Raw genomic sequence first — 17,479 nt, 5'->3', positions numbered from 1 at the left:
ATAGCTGTATAATATAGTATAGTAATACAGTATAGTAGTGCAGTATAGAAGTACAGTATAGAAGTACAGTATAGAAGTACAGTATAGTAATGCAGTAAATGAGCCGCACCGTTAATTTGTAAATCAAATCGCATTCCTCTACATCACGTCAGTATATCACTGTCTTCCTTCTTCATTCTTCTTTCGTACTAATTGCTCCAGAATGCAAGATTCCTTGGATTTTCTCAAGGAGGAACCTCTGCAACACCAATTGAGGGTCTTCTTCAATGCTAATCCTCCGGTGTCGCAGAAATTGGTTTTCTACTTGCTCTCTTACACTGTTCCAGAAGCATACAGAGATCTAAAGCCAGAACTCCAGAATGAAATACTCGCCAAACTACGTAACCTTATAGGGATTGGAGGACTTGTTAATAGAATGCGTGATCCCCCCAATAGGGCCTGGTTGCTGGTGTATGGAGAGGTGCTTGAACGAGTTCTTGACGATACTGTGATCTGCTCGTTGGTGGTTGGAGAACGGGACCCGCAGCGACTTCGTTTGATAGACAAACTTATTTTCAAAGGAGGGACCCTTGGTGTTATCAATGAAATTGTGGATCAAGACACCAAAAGAGAAAGTATATATAATAGTGATTCTTATAGTGCCTTCTTAAGCAATGGGATCCTTCAATTGTGTCAGAATAGCACGGTTCCCTATAAGGACATTTCTTCGTTCATGATGTCTACTCTCGGTGTTACCGAGTGGTCTTACATTCAGTTCTTTGATGTGATGTTTACCCAACTGACAATTGATAATCTCTGGTCTTTACTACGGATGTTACGACTGTTCGAGCTTAAATCCGTTTGGCAGAAATTATTATGGCATTACCTCCCATTTAGATACTTTACTGTACTGGATGATGCTAACGACAAGATCGTCTCGTTGTGTCGGATTCTTGAATCTTACGGCAAGAACCTTTCTGGAATTCTTGATGTTGATTTCATCGAAAGAAATTTGAACAATGGCAGTAATACCATGGCTATTAATAAGCTTGTGGCTTACCTTATACCAAGTGATATGATATCTAGTTTCATAACCAAATTACTCCGTGCAAGCGGAGATAAGAATGCCTTAAAGTCAAAGCCTATCAGTTTACAAGCTCTGGAGATTCACTTGATGATTCAATTGCTTATAAGATCCAAGAATGCGTACTCTACAAAGAGTCTTCTGAAGAATCCGGTATTCTTGTCTTTTGTTTCCAATAGGTTGGAATCACTTTCGAATAATGTCAAGATGATTGGAATAGTGTTTGCTGAAAAGCTCTGTGAACTCACGGGAGAAGATAAGATCTTCAAGTTTGATACTGTTGATGAATATGGTTATCTTTTGGATGATTCTTCATACATTTTACCAGAGCAAACCAATGCTGATGCTGATGTTGCTAAAGACTTGAGTTCGTGTTGGAAAGTGTTGAGTGCTCCTCAAGTAATAGAAAATGAACCAGATATTGATGCAAACATTGTTGATGATACCAAACAAATACAGAACTTAAGTTTGACAGAATTGAACGATAAAGAATTGGATTCCGATATGGATCCAGATAATGAAGATGGTGATGGTGATCCTTCGTCAGTTAAACCTTCAAAGCCACTTTATATTAAAGACTTATTGGAGTATTTGACGGTGGATACAAGCAATAAGCAAGCTTATGATAAACGGAAATTGGCACTTACTGTGGGTCCCACATTAATCCGTCAAAAGGCCAAATTTGGTAATGAATTAGCTTTGCTCGCTGATTCACTTTATACCACTTTCATTGCCTTAGATAATGCTTTTGATGATGACCAATTCTATGATTGGATTCTTCAAAATTTAGTGGCAGTAATTGCCAGTCATTATACTTCATCATTGCATGTTTGTCGATTGCTTCTTAATGGTGATTACTCTTTACAACAAAGAGTAATGATCTTGACCTCTTTGACGTTGGCAGCTCGAGAACTTAAAGGTATCCAAGACGATCTGGTTACCAAGTCATATACCAAAACTCTGTTCCCCACAAACCAACTACCACCCAATGTGCATCGAATTTTTGGAATTGTTGATGGCTTGGAGTCTCAAATTCAAGATGAACTAATGCTTGAAGCCTCTAAAGATGCCCAAGATCAGATCAATGGAGGGGTTGGGAAAGTTTTAAGAATGTCAAGCAAACTAAGGAAACCATCCGCAACCACTACCACTGACATAGAAAATTCATACCGTCCTCCTTTCATTGATATCTACTATAAGGTTATTGTTGGACGATATTTTTTCTTCCCACTTTGCAATGTTTGGTATGAAAGTCGGGGAATTAATATTGGGATATATTCATCTATTCTTAAGTCCCATTTCATAAAGACCCTTTCATTGATCTTGCATTGCAGTTATCCTTCTTCGACTGACATCCACTCTATGGTTCGAGAGTTTTTGTTGATTATCACATCTCACATCAAGCAGGTTGGTGTTGATGAAATACAATTAATTGAAAGTATTTGTACCGGGGTTCTTATTGCCTGTGAAGTTTGCGATGAAAACTATCTCGTGACAGAATTCTATAACGATCTAACTATTTTTCACACTTGGCTATCGACTATTTGGGAACTGATAATTGATAATAAAGTCAAAAGCATATGTGCCGGAGTCTTATTGAAGATCACTGGGTTATTTGAAAAGCATAATCGATTAATTGAAAACCAATTGAACAGTATGTATTGAACTGTTGGGTTGTTATTCAGCATCGCCACTATCTTCGAATATTGGTGATTGATAAAGATCATATAAAAGTTCTTCACAAGAAGAATAATTCACCAAATCACTCTTATTTGCGTTCCGAAGTTTATGCTTTTTGGAATGATTCTGAGGTACAGTTTTATTGGGTATTAGAGGTCTTCCTTGGTCCAAAAGCAACCTGGTTCTAACATGAGGATCACACAATTTCATGGCTACCAATAAAGTATAATAAGCATCGTTAGCAGCATTGTGCAAGAAGGCATTGGGCACTTGTACCAACTTCAACAAATTCTTTAAGCTTCCTCCTTGACGTCCATGACTTAAGGAGTAGATTGTATGGGTATCAATGATTGTAAGCTCATAAGGTAATTTGATTCCAATACTACGAAACCAATTGGAGTCACCTTTAACATCATGACCCACTAAGCAGCAACCAAAATGTTCTCTACTCATAAAATAATAATCAATCAATGCTTGAACAAACTCAACCGCTTCCATTTGAGGCATTTGATATGTTATGCCTCCATTGAAGTATTCCAGATGATTGGGTACAAACCTACCGTTTCTTTTACCAGAAAACTCGTCAATGATAATATGATACGTCGTAATATTGGGAGCTATAGAAAGACCTTGTCCCCGAGGATCATATATGGATACCCCCAATTCCGTCACCAACTTGGTATCGTGTTCCCAAGCTTCAACATCAATACAAAAGAGTATATTTCTTCTAGTATACACGCGTTCCATGGCTGCAAATAGAGGCAACGATCGCAGCAGACCTCTTAAATACTTATTTTTTGCATAGTCAATACTGTTATAATAGTCCGAGAGTTCATCATCAAAGTATTCGGTGTATGGTGATGGACGATTCTTTTCCAATTCCTGGAACTTTTCAAAGTCTATCAACAGCGCCTTATTTCCGTTCATTGTTCAGTACGACTATAGGGTCATTGGCTAAGAAGAAGCGCTGTTAAGATTTTATACTCCTTACTGTCTGCAAAATGTTCTAACTAGGGTATTAAGTGGTAAGTGCACGACTCTAAATCAAACTGTGATCTACTTCTAAAGGTGCATGTTATTGTACCACGTGCTACAGAAACTATATATGTACCTGTTGATTTGCTACTATATTGTTAAAGGGATATTGTAAGGTTATTTTTAGACTAATTGTAAAGTTGCTGTTAAATATACATTTAGAAGAAAGATAGATCGATCGACCGGTCACGTGGACGAAGCTTGTCGTGTCTACACCATTGTAGCAGCATATTGGAGTCAATGATTACGTTATGAAGTAATAGAGGGTATGCATTATTATAAATGCAAAAGAATAGTATTGAATGCTATGATGATGATTATGTAATGCGTTGGTCTAAAGAATATTGAAGGCAGCGAAGAGTGATATGAATGTCACAGATAACAATGTCTTTTGGAAACTAAGATCCTTTTCAAATCCAACTAACGGATTAGCAATTGCTCTCATGGCGAGATTAGCACTTGCTTGGGGTTGGGTGGTGACGATAGTTGAAGACCCACTGATTAATGTGACTAATGTGACTGATTTTGCTTGGCCTGTGACCATGGAAGTCACCAAGAATACTGAACCCCCACTAGTAGTATAATAAACCAGGGTCGCAGTGCCTCCTCTATTAGACTTGTTGTTAAGTAAACTTGTGGTAAGCGTGAGACCACTATTCCCTCCTATGGTGGTGACAAAAGTTGAAATACCTCCAACTATAGCAGTGTTATCTGTAGTAATAGTCGTAGTGCCATCTCCATTACCACCTTTACTGCTAGGCAGATTACTATTATTAATAATGTTTGTGTTGACCCACACTGTTTGCGTCCCAGCAAACCCTTGGGTGTTATAGGTTGTGACTGCTTGAGCAGTGGGGTTGGTTAGTGATGTCAACCTATTAGCTGTGACAGTGGGGGTATACCATACCACAGCAACAGAACTCACAGTGTATGTTTGAGTAACCACTGTTACTTGAGCAATGGTTTGAGTCAGAGTCGATGTGGCTGCTGTTGAGGTGGATTGAGACCCAACAGCATTGGTTAAAGTGTATACATGAGCACTAGCTATGACGGTGCTTATTAAGATTGTCGTAGTGACAAGTTGTAAGGAAGTCCCCGGGGACGCTACCAGAGTTGATATTGGACTAAATGTCTGCACTGATGTTGTTGAAGGAGTATCATTTGGTGTTGTATTTTCTTGCTTGGTGCTTTTTGGGGAAGGTGAAGGTGAAGTTGTGTCGTTGTTTTCACTGCTGGTGCTTGTTGTTGGCCCTTCGGCAACACCTGTTACTACTGTTTGTTGATCTAACCCCCCTAACACTATACCAAGAGTAGGAGTGACAAGCATCCAAAGTAGGAAACATTTGATAGACTTGCCGTTCATCTTCATCGTACCAATTCAAGTATGCTATGATATGAAATACTACTACAATGCATCTTTTTCTTTTCTACTGGTTCGACCCCTTACTATATATATATAGAGAGTACGATGTCAGCCTGACATTTGTGATCTGTGAAACACCGTCAATACCCGAAGAATGCACACAAAAGAAGATGTGCAGGGTCCTTATGCTGGTAAAGCCTACTATCAACAACAATACCAGCCCTCAGGCTGGTGGTACCTGCAGATAACAACACTACATATATAAAAGTTACTTGGTAGGTAAAGTACCATTGATCGCCATTTATCATACTGTAAACACAACAGAGTCAACACTACGGGGTCAATATCAATCTTTTAGAGTCAAGGTCTACAACAGCTTCTACTTGTGTATCAGCAACTTGACCCCTATAAACCCCACTGTTGTAACGCAGTAGTGATGTACGACTTACCCGTTGTACATTCTTTGCCTTAACAACCACGCGCTTTATTGCTTTGAGTTACGTAATGATACGCTAAACTAAATTTGTTATTTGACATATTTTACTACTGCTTATTATCACTGCATAGAACATACCCCTTGCTGGTGCGTCGAAGCCATCATAATTTAAGTGGTGCTATTCCATACAAGGCGGTATTCCATACAAGGCGGTATTCCATACATGGTGATATTTCATACATGATGGTATTCAATAGAAGTAAAATGTAATTCAAAGACTTTTGAGGCCACATCCCACCAACACACATATATACATACTTACATACTTACATACATACTTACATACATACTTACATACATGCGGTCAAGATCTTATGCGCAAAACACGAAGAAGCCTCAACAGATGTTTCAGAATGGCTATCGTGTTTGTGATTAAGTTCAATCTTATACAAAATGCGTAAAGACCGCAACGCTTCGTCATCGGTATCAACAACGTTTAAATGGTAATTCTCCGATCAAGTCCCTCAGATGCTCTCTTGAATGCTTTGGTGATAATTCCGAGCCAATAGACAGCCTTATCGAAATCCTCATCTTCAATAGCCTCAACTAATCCGGGTAACGTTTGCCCTGCATAGCCTGTGTATCTACCTGGTGCAAAAACAATATGTTTGTACCATGGTCTTGAATCAAGTCCCTTATGAAACAAGAAACTCCGTTCAAAGTACTTTAGGTTTCGATTATGAAACAGAATGGCGTAAATCAAACGGACCTTCTCCCACCATCCAATTGATTGTCTGTTTTCCCATTTCGCTTGTAACTCTTTACTCTTTGTATCAAAAATATCTGTTCTATCAGCCATTAATTTCAATTCCTTCTTTGTCTTCTCAATCAAGTCTTTGAACGTCAAATTCACAGAGTCTTTGTTGGTCAAACTGTAGCCGGAATGGGAATGTGGACACATCCGAGTCTTCCCCTTGACAAGTTCCGGGAATGGGTAATCATTCTTTGGTTGGTAATTATTTGAGGCTGCTTCGGATAAGAACTTTAAATCTTCCTCATCATGTGTAACAAAGGACTTCCATGCCTTACTCTTGGTGACAATTCTATCCAACCAAGAATCAGGTACATTCAGGATTGCCTTAGTAAAATAACCAGATAATGTCGTAGCATAATCTGTAACTGTAAGGGGGAGCACGGCTTCTTCAGATGTCTTTAAGGCAACCAAACCAAGAAACTTGGCTGCCAAATTATGGAAAATGAAATCAGGATCAGCAAATGTCTTCATCCAATAAAAGGAATCATAATTAGAATGATAATGATAAATTGGATCATCTTTACCTGGAACAAATCCAATATCAGCGGAAGAAATCCCTAAATGATCCAAATAAACAGTGTAATCGGATCCAGATCCCAAATTGGAAATATATCCATTGCTCTTGTCAACAAAATGATCATAAAGAGTATAATTACTACCCGGATATTGGAACAACTTAGCAGTGTCTTTCAAAACTTTGTATAAAGTTGGAGAGGCACCTAACTTCAAATTCTTGCCAGCAACTGCAACATCAACATTATAATAAGCAATAACCTTTCTCTTGTATTTATTGGCAAAGTATTCTCCTTGTTCTGTTGAACCCAAAAGTCCATATTCCTCTCCATCGAAACTTTGTAAGATAATTGTTCTCTTAAACTTATACCCTAAAGCCTTCATTTGACCAAAGGCTCTGGCCAATTCAATTAATACAGCTGATCCACTATTAGGATCACCAGCTCCTCCTTTAATCCAAGCATCTCTATGGTTACCAATGATAATCACTTCATTGTCTAATTCACCTTTAATCTCACCATAAACATTCCATAATTCAGTGATATTATAAGTTTGCTTATTGTATAGATTTAAAGTTAAATCTTCATTTGGTCCAGTGAAATATTTCACACCATCCAATTCTCCAACCCAATCGTTTTTATTTGGTTTCTTACCATGACCATTCAATCCTTCCAAAATAGGTTTCACTTCCCGATACGAAATAGGCAATACAGGAATCTGTCCAATCGAAGTGTAAGGGTTCTTTCTTGGTACACCAGGTTTGGAAGGGTATCCAGGGGTGGTTGGATCTCCAGGAGCCAGATTCTCACCCCCTAAGAATTGAACACTACCTCTTTGAACAGAACTTTCCTGCCTTGCAGGCCCATTAGGATACTGTTTGTAGCCATTCTTAGGGGTTATACCAAAATCATCACCAGGATCAGTATAGATAAGAACTCCAATTGCACCACTATCTTGAGCAAACTTTACTTTCAATCCCCGGAAGATCTTACCGTATCTGACAATCACAATCTTACCCTTTATGTCAACGCCCTCTTTATGCAAATGAGCAAAGTCTTCTCTGGTCCCATAATTGGCATACACGTATTGAGCTGTGACATTCCCATTGGCAGCATAGCCCAAGAAAGTAGGGATCAAATCATCACCTTGGGAAGTTGGGTCTTTCTTCAATGCATCCTCCTTTAACGAATGTTCATAAACCAGTCCATCCTTTGAATTGGAAAGCTTTAAGGAATGATCCTCGGGATAACTCATCAACATTTCATAAGTATCAATCTCCGCTTTAAGACCATACTCTTCAAACTTATTCTTTGTCCATTCAACAAAACCATAGTTTGTTCCTGCTAAATGGGTTTCTGATGTGTAATATTCTGACCAGACCAGAGCCAAATTGATGTCCAACGCATCCAAAAAAAGCTTAGCGTAATCGACTTCTGTAGAGTTGACATCACCATAATAACTACTACAACTAAACTGCAGCCAGAGAAAAATAGCTGTGGCTCCAATAAACCCCCATTTCCAATACCTTATTGCTTTAGTAGTAGTAGCAGTTTTGTGGAGACCTGAAGTCTTCTCCGAGTCTTCCAACCTTAGCATATTTCAATGAGTCTATGTACTATAGGGAAGGAAAGTGTTAGGAAAATCATCAACTTAAATGCATTGCTCTAAGGGTTTATCTTTATAAGAATAGGCTATCCGTCGGGAAGTCCTAATTGGAACTGTCCTGTATGTTCGTTTATTTCCACCCCCAAAGTGCGGAACCTCTTATGGCTACTCGGGTATAAGAAGAAGGGAATTATGAACGGTGACGAGTTGTGAGTTTGCTTTTTGCAACCCAAGGATTGTCTGTTCCTGAAGGGGGCAAATCTTCATTCATACATAGAGAATATTCAGATAGTATAATCCTATAATAAAGCTTTTGCTAAAGAACGTTTGCATTATCAAATGTCGCCGCATCAGATATCGTCATTGCTTAAGTACGGCTCCAATGAAACCAGATAGGAAAATGTTAACTTTTTTGGGTGCCGTAAGATCAAATGAATTTTAGGCTGTGGAGGCGGGTTTGAAGATAGATAATGCGGAATTAAGACTATTTATTAATGGAAGTAACAATTGAGTGAACATTGCTGTTCATGTGGTTCAACTTTGTCTCGCAACATTGTGTTTAAAGGGGAGGTTTTTACATAACGACATTCTACTAATATTGGTGCACTTTTAAGAGAAATCAGATATATTGATTAGGTCGAGCAGAGAATATCGAACATTAGGCAGCTCATTCGATCAATGTCGATATCACTTAGTTAATAATAGTAAAGAGTGTTTAACAGCATAAAAGTAGACATAATCAAAGTTTGCAGTTTTGTTGCGTAACTAAAGTTGAATACACATACATATAATCCCACGCCTTAAATCCGTTTTATATCCGACACTCCGCCTCCTGCATAGCTATATAACAAAATTATGTTACTTTCCATTTCAAGTAACTCCCGGTGGCCAAGCTGGTTAAGGCGCGAGACTGTAATGGGTTTTCCTCAAAGTAATCTTGAGATCGGGCGTTCGACTCGCCCCCGGGAGATTTTTTTGCACTGCTCTCAACCTTTTTGTTTTATAGTAGCGATGAGATGAGGAAATTTAATTCCACACACCTTAATCAAATAATTGACATTCATATTACATCTACTTGGATAACAAAATACATATTTAAGATGGCTCACAAGAACAGTATCAACAAGCCTAAGATTAAGATACAATCACAGAAACATGCTTCTGCTATAGGGAAGAAAAGAGCTGCTAGATCCAGGAATGTTCCTGCTACCAAGTCATCCACATCTCGTAACTCTAGCGGAGTTGCACCAACGCCTACCGAATCCAAGGCTGTGGCTTTGTTCACAGGAAGCATTAAACCAACCGGTCTTATCACCAACAACACTTTGTCGAATAAGAGAGCCAAGAAGTTGACCCGGAATGCCAAATACATTGCTCAAAGAAAGGAGAAGTTGGAGATAGATCTTATGGCTAAACAAGAAGGAGCCATGGATCTTGACGAAGAGAAGCAAACTACAAAGACTAATGAGTCTAGAAAGGCTCCTTCACAATTAGATAAGGTCAAGGAAGTATTATGGTCTGCTGTGGCTGACAATGCTAACTATAAGATCGATGTTGAAGGTGAAGGTACTACTTTAGGTGTGCAAGCCTTTTAGTTCCATTAAGAATTATGTGTACAATATTAGTCAGAAATCGTATCAGGACCATTTATCAATAGCTATATATAAATATATTATATTGACAGAATAAGTTTAACATAAGTTTACTATACTTTTTCATCTAGCAAGCCACGAGCACTCAAGTTTTTACTAACGTTCTCTCTTAAGAATTCAATCAATTCCCTGGGATCAGTAGCTGTAAAACATGAGGTACCAGCAACAATGACGTTGGCACCAGCACCAGCAGCGGCAGGGATGGTTTCCTTTCCCAAACCACCATCGACTTGGATATTCAATTTGGGGAACTTGGTCCGTAAAGCTTCTACTTTGGGCATCATGTCAGCCATGAATTTTTGACCTCCGAAACCAGGCTCTACAGTCATTACTAAAGCCATATCCAAATACTCACCCAATGGGTATAAAACGTCGACTGAAGTGCCTGGTTTGATGGCACATGCAGCTTTCAAGCCGTGGCTCTTGATTAACTTTACTAATGCCAATGGATCCTTTGTAGCTTCATAATGGAAAGTATAGGAGTCACCGCCGGCCTTAGCAATCTCTTCAACCCATTTCTCTGGTTCACTGACCATCATATGACAATCAAAGAAACTTGGCTTAGTGTCAGAACGAGGAATCTCCTTACGTAACGAAGAAATAATAGGAGGTCCCAAGGAAATGTTGGGAACAAAGTGTCCATCCATGACATCTATATGAAGCCAATCAGCTCCATTGTCCAACATCTTATGACATTGACAGCCTAAATCGGCAAAGTTTGATGCCAAAATGGATGGTGCAATAAGTGGCTTGACCATTGTGAGTTAAAGTTTTGAGTACTCTGGTTCAATTGTAAGAGTTTAAGGTGAATTGCTGGGTTTATGTATGTGATTTCCATTCAATTGGTACGGCAACTACGGTCAAATCAAGAAAGTCGTGTTCTCACCAACTACACTAAGCAAAATATTGCTACAAGATAAGCACTACCCATTTACGAATATAAACGATAATATGTCGCCAGTGCCATTACAACCAATTGGAAAGAACGCGAACAAAAGTGCTTTCAAATGGCTTATGGGTCATAGAGTGATACTTAGTCTCTTCTAGTCGTTACAAACTTATGTTAATTGGCCGTCTCCAGTACCCATACTAATGAGGTAGCACTTACTTGAAGTACCTTGTCTCAAAGTAGTATCTACATTTGTAAGTCGTGCACGGACCAATCGTTTATTTATATTCGATCTGTCCCTTCTAGCCTACACCCATAACTTAAGTCAACTTGAGTCTATACTCTATCCTGATCGTTACCGGAATACAATGACCGAGACAGAGGGTGCTAGTTTGGGTGAACAGCTTTTGGAATGCGCTAGACGGAATAACACGGAGCTTTTACTTGATATAAAAGTTAGATGCAACAACGACCACGTCCAATTGTCACAGTTGATCAACGATACACGCGAGATCATTACAGATAACTCAGCATTGCATTTGGCATGTCAGTTGGGCAACTGGGAATTCATCGACATTGTGTTAGACATTGAGGGAGTAGAAATAGACCCCATGAACCGTGAAGGAGACACTCCATTGCATCTTGCTGTCAAATACACCAATGAGGAACCTGAACATGGGTTCTTTATTGTTGATAACATGTTAGATGCGGGTTCGGATCCTCGGGTGGTTGATAAGCACGGGTTAAAGCCAATCAATTACGTCAAAGATAACTCCAAATTGAAGGAATTGCTCCAGAGTGCTGAATATGCCATTTCAATGGAAGTGCCGGAAGATGAACAATTGGCTGAACAAAGCCAAGATGTGGATAATGATTCGGCATCAGCATCAGATTCAGATTGACTGATATCCTCCTCCATAGAATCATACATATCGTTCTTACTACTACTATTTATATACGGAAAAGAATCAAATAATTACAGAAGGCTAAAGTCATCTAGACTGGTAGATGTCCATATTCCTAGCGTGGATCGAGCTTTATCTTTAAGATGCTGTCGTTCTTCATTGGAGACTTTAAGTTCGTTGTAGCTAGTGTAGGTCTTTGTTCCCTGATAAACTTGTGTGAATAGTTGATATAATTGTTTGTTGCATATAATGCTCTCCCCAGATGGTTTTGGAGGCTTATTTTTGATATAAGAGCCGTTCTTAACTCCATTATTTAGTACCTCGACAAAATTATATGGAGCAATATACAAAAGTGATAATGGTGATGGTTGAAAATTATCTTGTCTGTGAAACTTATACTCATATTCTTCGTCTTCTTTCTTATCAAATTTGACAACATTCAATGCTTGCTTCTGTTCAATATTGGATATCCGAGAATTAAAGCATCTATTTGTATCTTCCTCTTTGAACTCTCCCAATACCAAATAGTCTATGTATACGCCGTCAGGAAGTAACAAACTCACCAACGCATTGGTCACTCCAGTGACCTGCTTGACTGTAAGCTTATCAGAACATGACTTGGATTTTGTGGGTATACTGTCTAGGCGACCAGGCTTGGACCGAATAATTCCTAGTTGGCCAAATCCAAACCGGCCTCGTACAAGCTTGGGTTTCTTTGTCTTAGGCTCTTCTGCACAATTATCTTTATCCTGTTCGTCTTCCCAATTGTCGGTGGAATTGGTCTTGGAAGCCAAATAAAGCGTAGAGGCATCACCACAGGGAGGCTCACTAATGTAAAGTGCTAGCTTGTATTTCTTATTCCAGTAATACGTTCCTTTCAGGCCCTTTAAAAGATATTGCGAATGTTTCTTCTGGCATTCTTTTAGTATAAACCAATTAAATAATCTTAGGACTAGGATTTCAGCATGTGAATCATGTACTATCGACCCATGTGAGTATTCCCTTGTCTTATCTGGGAGACATTTCACTCCTGTAGCCAAAGCTATTAGTTCAACATTTGGATTAGCATCGTCGTTCTTCTCAACTGCACATATGCCAGACAATACAGTCCACTCTTTCACCCCATTTGAACGTACTATAGGTTTCCCTGACTTCACCAGTAACCCATTAAACGTGCACGTGAGATTTTTGTACACTTCGTTAGCAATGGCTTTATTGATGTTCATTACTCTTCCACTTAACAATTGGAATCGCAATTTGGGATGAGTTAAGAAATATTCCAGAATCAAGACATTAACGAAACGCATAAATACGACAACCACAATTACCACATTTGAATTAAAAAAGATTACACACAGTTGGATCTTATTCTTACCTTCACTTGCATAAACCAACATCATGCTTGTGCAAATTCATCCGTATACACTTAACGATATCATGTTTATATATAAATAAAATTAATATCAAAGGGGTTTCTAAAAACGTATGTGGTTACACCCCAATAGATGTTATCTTCATAGTGATGACAATCGGGGTAAACCTCCTTTGCGATATCCTGCGCTAATAGCATGAATATAATGCAGTTTATTTCTTCCTTCTCATTAAGGCACCAGCAATACCTACCCCCACTGCCAAGGCACCAGCCAAAACTCCCAAGCCAACTAAACCGTCGTTTGTAACTTTATCATCAATGGTTTTCTTTAACTCCAATGCTTGTGAATTATTAGGTTCCTTCTTCAACATAGCTTCCACGTACCGTCTAGCATTAATATAGTCACCTACTTTAACTGAACCTAAACTCAAATAATACAAACAGTCTCTGCGCAACTCAGGAACATCTTTATATAATCTTTCCATGATATGGAGTCCGTCAATCTGTTGTTTGTGATGGTCCAGCTTCACTAACCCCCAAGCATAATTGAACTCTGATTGAGGGTTCACATTAGGCTTTTCTGATTCCAATTGGTCACGAAGAATTCTCAACTGTTCAGAAGAAAGTGGCTCATTGACTTCTTGCATGGACGCATACAGCTTTTCAAAAAACATACTTATAGGTAATTAACTCATATGATTGCGGCCTCCACTAGTACCACCAGTATGAGATCCCCTTAAGATCAAACAGACAATATTAGAAAACTACACAAAATAACCCAATCACGTGAGATATTAGCACGTGATACACGTTTGGGAAAAGGTTTATCATCAAGACTCTTGATTTGTATACCACTTTTATTCATTCTTTCAGCGCTTTAAGATGGGTGGAGATCCGGAACACATTGCTGTGCTATTGGCCAATCAGAGCTCGCCAAATAACAATGTTAGAACCGAAGCTGAATTGATTTTCAATTATCAAATATCCCAAGATCCCACAACCGTATCATTGATCTTGATGCAAATTGCAGAAGACGCGTTGGCACCCATAGACATCCGTCAAGCGTCTTTGCTTCAATTGAAGCGAGTGATTCCCAAGTATTGGTCTATGGGGTTCCCAGCATTCATTGGTCCTCCAGTATCTCAAGAGGTCAAGAGTGCTATCAGATCCAAGCTTTTACAATTGGTAACAACCACTCCAAATACAAAACTCCGTACTGGATGTTCTTATGCCATTGTGCAAATTGCTGCTAGTGATTACCCCGATGAATGGCCTGAATTGCTTACTTTCTTGTATAATCTGACTCTTGATGTCACAAATGAAACCGCTTTCTTAGGTGGGTTCTTGGTCCTTAATGAATTATTTGACGATTTAATCACCAGTGAGCAGTTCTGGAACCAATCTGTGGGGTCTCAGCTTACAGACCACATTTGCAAGATTGTTTCAACCCCGGAAGCCAGTGTGAAAGTGAAAATTAGTTGTGTGGTTCTTTACGGGAACATATTGAGCCATTTAAGAGCTCCAGAATCATTTGAAACAGCTGAAAGGAAGACCTTTGCCATAGAGAACGTTACCACAATGACCAGTTTTTTTGCTAAGCTTTTGGAGGACTCTATAGAGTCCAATAATGATCAGATTGGCCAAATTTCATTACGAAGCCATATTTATAACGTTCTTGTGGTATTCTTTTCCGATTTTAATAAACGAATATCAAAGGATATGACAGCCTATATTTTCTCCTTTGTGGTCCAAGATTATATTAAGATGTCTGATGTGTATGTAAGAGTTGTGGTGACTGAGGAGTCGACATTACAAATAGAAGACAATATTGGTAATGAGCCCGTTCAAATATTAGTACAGTTATTTGTGGAGATGCTCCAATTGATTAATTCTATCCAACATCAAGTATCGTTAGCATCTTTGAATGAAACAGGTAAAGGGTTTTTTGGCGCATTGATTGATTCAGCTAAGCTTTCGAAAGCAAGAGTTGAAGAATACGAGGCGAACTTCAACGAATTCATAACAGATTCAAGTTCATTGATTTTGGGCCAGTCTGTGAGGGAATCCACTTCTGATCTTTTACAAGATTTGAACGAACTTGATGCAGCTCAATTATTTCTTTTTGTTTTCCAATTATTGGGAGATAAACCACTACAACAAGATGTTTCGTTAACAGAAGCTCTTTTATTTATTTTGGAATCACTTTTCCAAAATGCTGATGCCAAACTACTGGGTAATAATTTGGGAGTTGCTGAAATACTTTCTCGGTTAAACTCAATGGTTGATCCAAATAATGCACTTGTTGTAGCTAGGGTTTTCGTTCTATTACCGAGGTTTTTTGAAAAGTTTGAAAACATTATTTCAGTTGATACCTTTGGAGCTAAAGCCCTAGCAGATTTAGTGAGCTTTGCTTCGAACTCTAATTGCGAATTGGTAAAAGCTGCAGCCATTTTAAGTGTTTCTTTATTCAAGCAATTAATTAAAGTGCAAATTGAACCTTCTAAGAGAGAAACAGTTGTTCTTGATATTTTCAAGCTTGCCTATTCAATTCTTGAAGATAGCGAAGAAGATGGCTTGCCTGCTCTTTTGGAAGCTATTTCTGTAGGGATTGAATCGGATTACGCCTTTGCTTCCAAAGTCCAAATTGAAGGTGTAGGAATCATTGATTTGATCTTGAAAATTGCCTTTAAAGATAGTGCTAATGTCCAACTTGTTACTGATTCTTCTGAATGCTTGCAACAATTCTTGTCGAGTATTTCCAACGAAGATTACTTGACAGTATGTGAAAAGTCCTTGCCATCTCTCCTTCAAGTAATTAAGAACCATGCTACTGGAACCTATTCTCCGGATTTAGACTTAACTCTTGAATTGCTTGGTGTCATTATCCAAAGTTGTCCTATCACCCCATTCCCACTGAATATTTTTGAGTATGCATTCCCCACGGTAAAGCACTTGCTTCTTATTTCCGATGACAACCAAATTCTTCAGAGTGGAGGAGAAGTGTTTAGCAATTTAATTACCAAGGCATCTCAATCTTTCCTTGCATACAAAGATCCAGAAACTGGCAAATCTGGTGTCGATTTGATTTTAGAAATTGTATCTAAATTCTTGTCACCTGTCTTAAGTGACAGTGCAGCCATGAACACTGGGCTCATAGTTCATTCATTAATTCAACAATTCGAATCATATTTGAGCACTGAATTCTTGGCACAAATATTAGAGGCCACTGTTAAACGGTTGGTCATTGCTAAAGAGGTTGTAACTGTTGAAAATCTTATTCAAGTGTTTTGCTATTTGGTTCTCAAGGCTCCACAAGATATGATTAATTTCTTGACCACAAATATTAAACTAATTGATCCAACTGTTACCCCACAAGTCGAACGTACTGGCCTAGAAATCATTTTACCCATTTGGTTTGATTCCTTTGAAGTTACCAGAGGCTATGAGAAGATAAAACAGAACGCATTGGCTCTTGCTAAAATTTATTCACTTGGTGACTCAAAAGTAGAGTCACTCATTGTTAATGGTGATATTATTCCTTATGATGGTGATTTGATTATCACCAGATCCATGGCTCAGAATATGCCTGACCGATACACACGTATATCTGCCTCTTTGAAGATATTGAAGGTGCTTGCTGGGGAGCTTATTTTCCAGAACCAACAGCCAGATGCCAACGACTACTTACCGGAGAATGTTGAACAGGACGATGGAGATGACGATTGGGAAGACATGCAAGATATGGGAGTTCCTACTTATGACAAATTGAAGTCGTATGTTGATTCTGATGATGAAGGTTCTGACTATGACGAACAAAACGGTGATCAAGGACTTAAAGACTTACTTTCACAATTTTTCAAAGAGTGTATGAGCAAAAACTTGGGTCATTTTGATAAATTCTATAAAGACATGAGTGATGATGAGAAGAAGATGATTACTGAAAGTGTTGTGTTTTGAGTGGAGGAATCTTTGTATATTAGTATGCTCATAAACAATAGATTATAGAATATGGTTGATGATTACGTAATCAGTTCATATACCTTTGTTAAGTTAACTGAGCATGTTGGGCGCTACCGTATTGTTACTCATTTGAGATGAGATGAGAGTGCGAACCCAAATCATCATCACCACCACCACCACCAACACCATACA

The 17,479-nt window shown here is 38.7% G+C and overlaps 10 protein-coding genes and 1 non-coding gene across 11 annotated transcripts; 5 read left to right on the top strand and 6 right to left on the bottom strand.

Moving 5' to 3' along the window:
* Window positions 1–202: 202 nt before the first annotated feature.
* On the top strand, window positions 203–2,728 carry TEL2 (uncharacterized protein; the record flags this gene model as incomplete). The annotated part of the gene is made up of 1 exon (XM_043191613.1): window positions 203–2,728. One exon carries the CDS (start codon window positions 203–205, stop codon window positions 2,726–2,728), a length of 2,526 nt encoding a protein of 841 aa, XP_043048920.1.
* Window positions 2,729–2,740: 12 nt separating this feature from the next.
* On the bottom strand, window positions 2,741–3,670 carry KQ657_000789 (uncharacterized protein; the record flags this gene model as incomplete). Its single annotated transcript, XM_043191612.1, has 1 exon — window positions 2,741–3,670. One exon carries the CDS (start codon window positions 3,668–3,670, stop codon window positions 2,741–2,743), a length of 930 nt encoding a protein of 309 aa, XP_043048919.1.
* A 442-nt stretch (window positions 3,671–4,112) lies between these two features.
* On the bottom strand, window positions 4,113–5,141 carry KQ657_000788 (uncharacterized protein; the record flags this gene model as incomplete). Its single annotated transcript, XM_043191611.1, has 1 exon — window positions 4,113–5,141. One exon carries the CDS (start codon window positions 5,139–5,141, stop codon window positions 4,113–4,115), a length of 1,029 nt encoding a protein of 342 aa, XP_043048918.1.
* Window positions 5,142–6,073: 932 nt separating this feature from the next.
* Window positions 6,074–8,500, bottom strand: VPS70 (putative zinc metalloprotease; the record flags this gene model as incomplete). Its single annotated transcript, XM_043191610.1, has 1 exon — window positions 6,074–8,500. The coding sequence occupies one exon, from the start codon at window positions 8,498–8,500 to the stop codon at window positions 6,074–6,076; it is 2,427 nt and encodes an 808-aa protein (XP_043048917.1).
* Window positions 8,501–9,387: 887 nt separating this feature from the next.
* Window positions 9,388–9,479, top strand: KQ657_000786. Its single transcript has one exon. It is a non-coding gene; the product is annotated as a tRNA-Tyr (tRNA).
* A 130-nt stretch (window positions 9,480–9,609) lies between these two features.
* On the top strand, window positions 9,610–10,104 carry ALB1 (uncharacterized protein; the record flags this gene model as incomplete). Its single annotated transcript, XM_043191609.1, has 1 exon — window positions 9,610–10,104. The coding sequence occupies one exon, from the start codon at window positions 9,610–9,612 to the stop codon at window positions 10,102–10,104; it is 495 nt and encodes a 164-aa protein (XP_043048916.1).
* Window positions 10,105–10,214: 110 nt separating this feature from the next.
* Window positions 10,215–10,919, bottom strand: RPE1 (ribulose-phosphate 3-epimerase; the record flags this gene model as incomplete). The annotated part of the gene is made up of 1 exon (XM_043191608.1): window positions 10,215–10,919. One exon carries the CDS (start codon window positions 10,917–10,919, stop codon window positions 10,215–10,217), a length of 705 nt encoding a protein of 234 aa, XP_043048915.1.
* Window positions 10,920–11,418: 499 nt separating this feature from the next.
* On the top strand, window positions 11,419–11,952 carry KQ657_000783 (uncharacterized protein; the record flags this gene model as incomplete). Its single annotated transcript, XM_043191607.1, has 1 exon — window positions 11,419–11,952. The coding sequence occupies one exon, from the start codon at window positions 11,419–11,421 to the stop codon at window positions 11,950–11,952; it is 534 nt and encodes a 177-aa protein (XP_043048914.1).
* Window positions 11,953–12,026: 74 nt separating this feature from the next.
* On the bottom strand, window positions 12,027–13,181 carry KQ657_000782 (tRNA-specific adenosine deaminase; the record flags this gene model as incomplete). Its single annotated transcript, XM_043191606.1, has 1 exon — window positions 12,027–13,181. The coding sequence occupies one exon, from the start codon at window positions 13,179–13,181 to the stop codon at window positions 12,027–12,029; it is 1,155 nt and encodes a 384-aa protein (XP_043048913.1).
* Window positions 13,182–13,539: 358 nt separating this feature from the next.
* On the bottom strand, window positions 13,540–14,001 carry FIS1 (uncharacterized protein; the record flags this gene model as incomplete). The annotated part of the gene is made up of 1 exon (XM_043191605.1): window positions 13,540–14,001. One exon carries the CDS (start codon window positions 13,999–14,001, stop codon window positions 13,540–13,542), a length of 462 nt encoding a protein of 153 aa, XP_043048912.1.
* A 208-nt stretch (window positions 14,002–14,209) lies between these two features.
* On the top strand, window positions 14,210–17,284 carry KQ657_000780 (uncharacterized protein; the record flags this gene model as incomplete). Its single annotated transcript, XM_043191604.1, has 1 exon — window positions 14,210–17,284. One exon carries the CDS (start codon window positions 14,210–14,212, stop codon window positions 17,282–17,284), a length of 3,075 nt encoding a protein of 1,024 aa, XP_043048911.1.
* Between the last annotated feature and the right edge of the window lie 195 nt (window positions 17,285–17,479).

This window comes from Scheffersomyces spartinae, assembly GCF_019049425.1.
Source record: "Scheffersomyces spartinae strain ARV_011 chromosome Unknown scaffold_12, whole genome shotgun sequence".
Lineage (NCBI taxonomy): Eukaryota > Fungi > Ascomycota > Pichiomycetes > Serinales > Debaryomycetaceae > Lizanozyma > Lizanozyma spartinae.
This window is presented reverse-complemented; position numbering and strand designations above follow the sequence as displayed.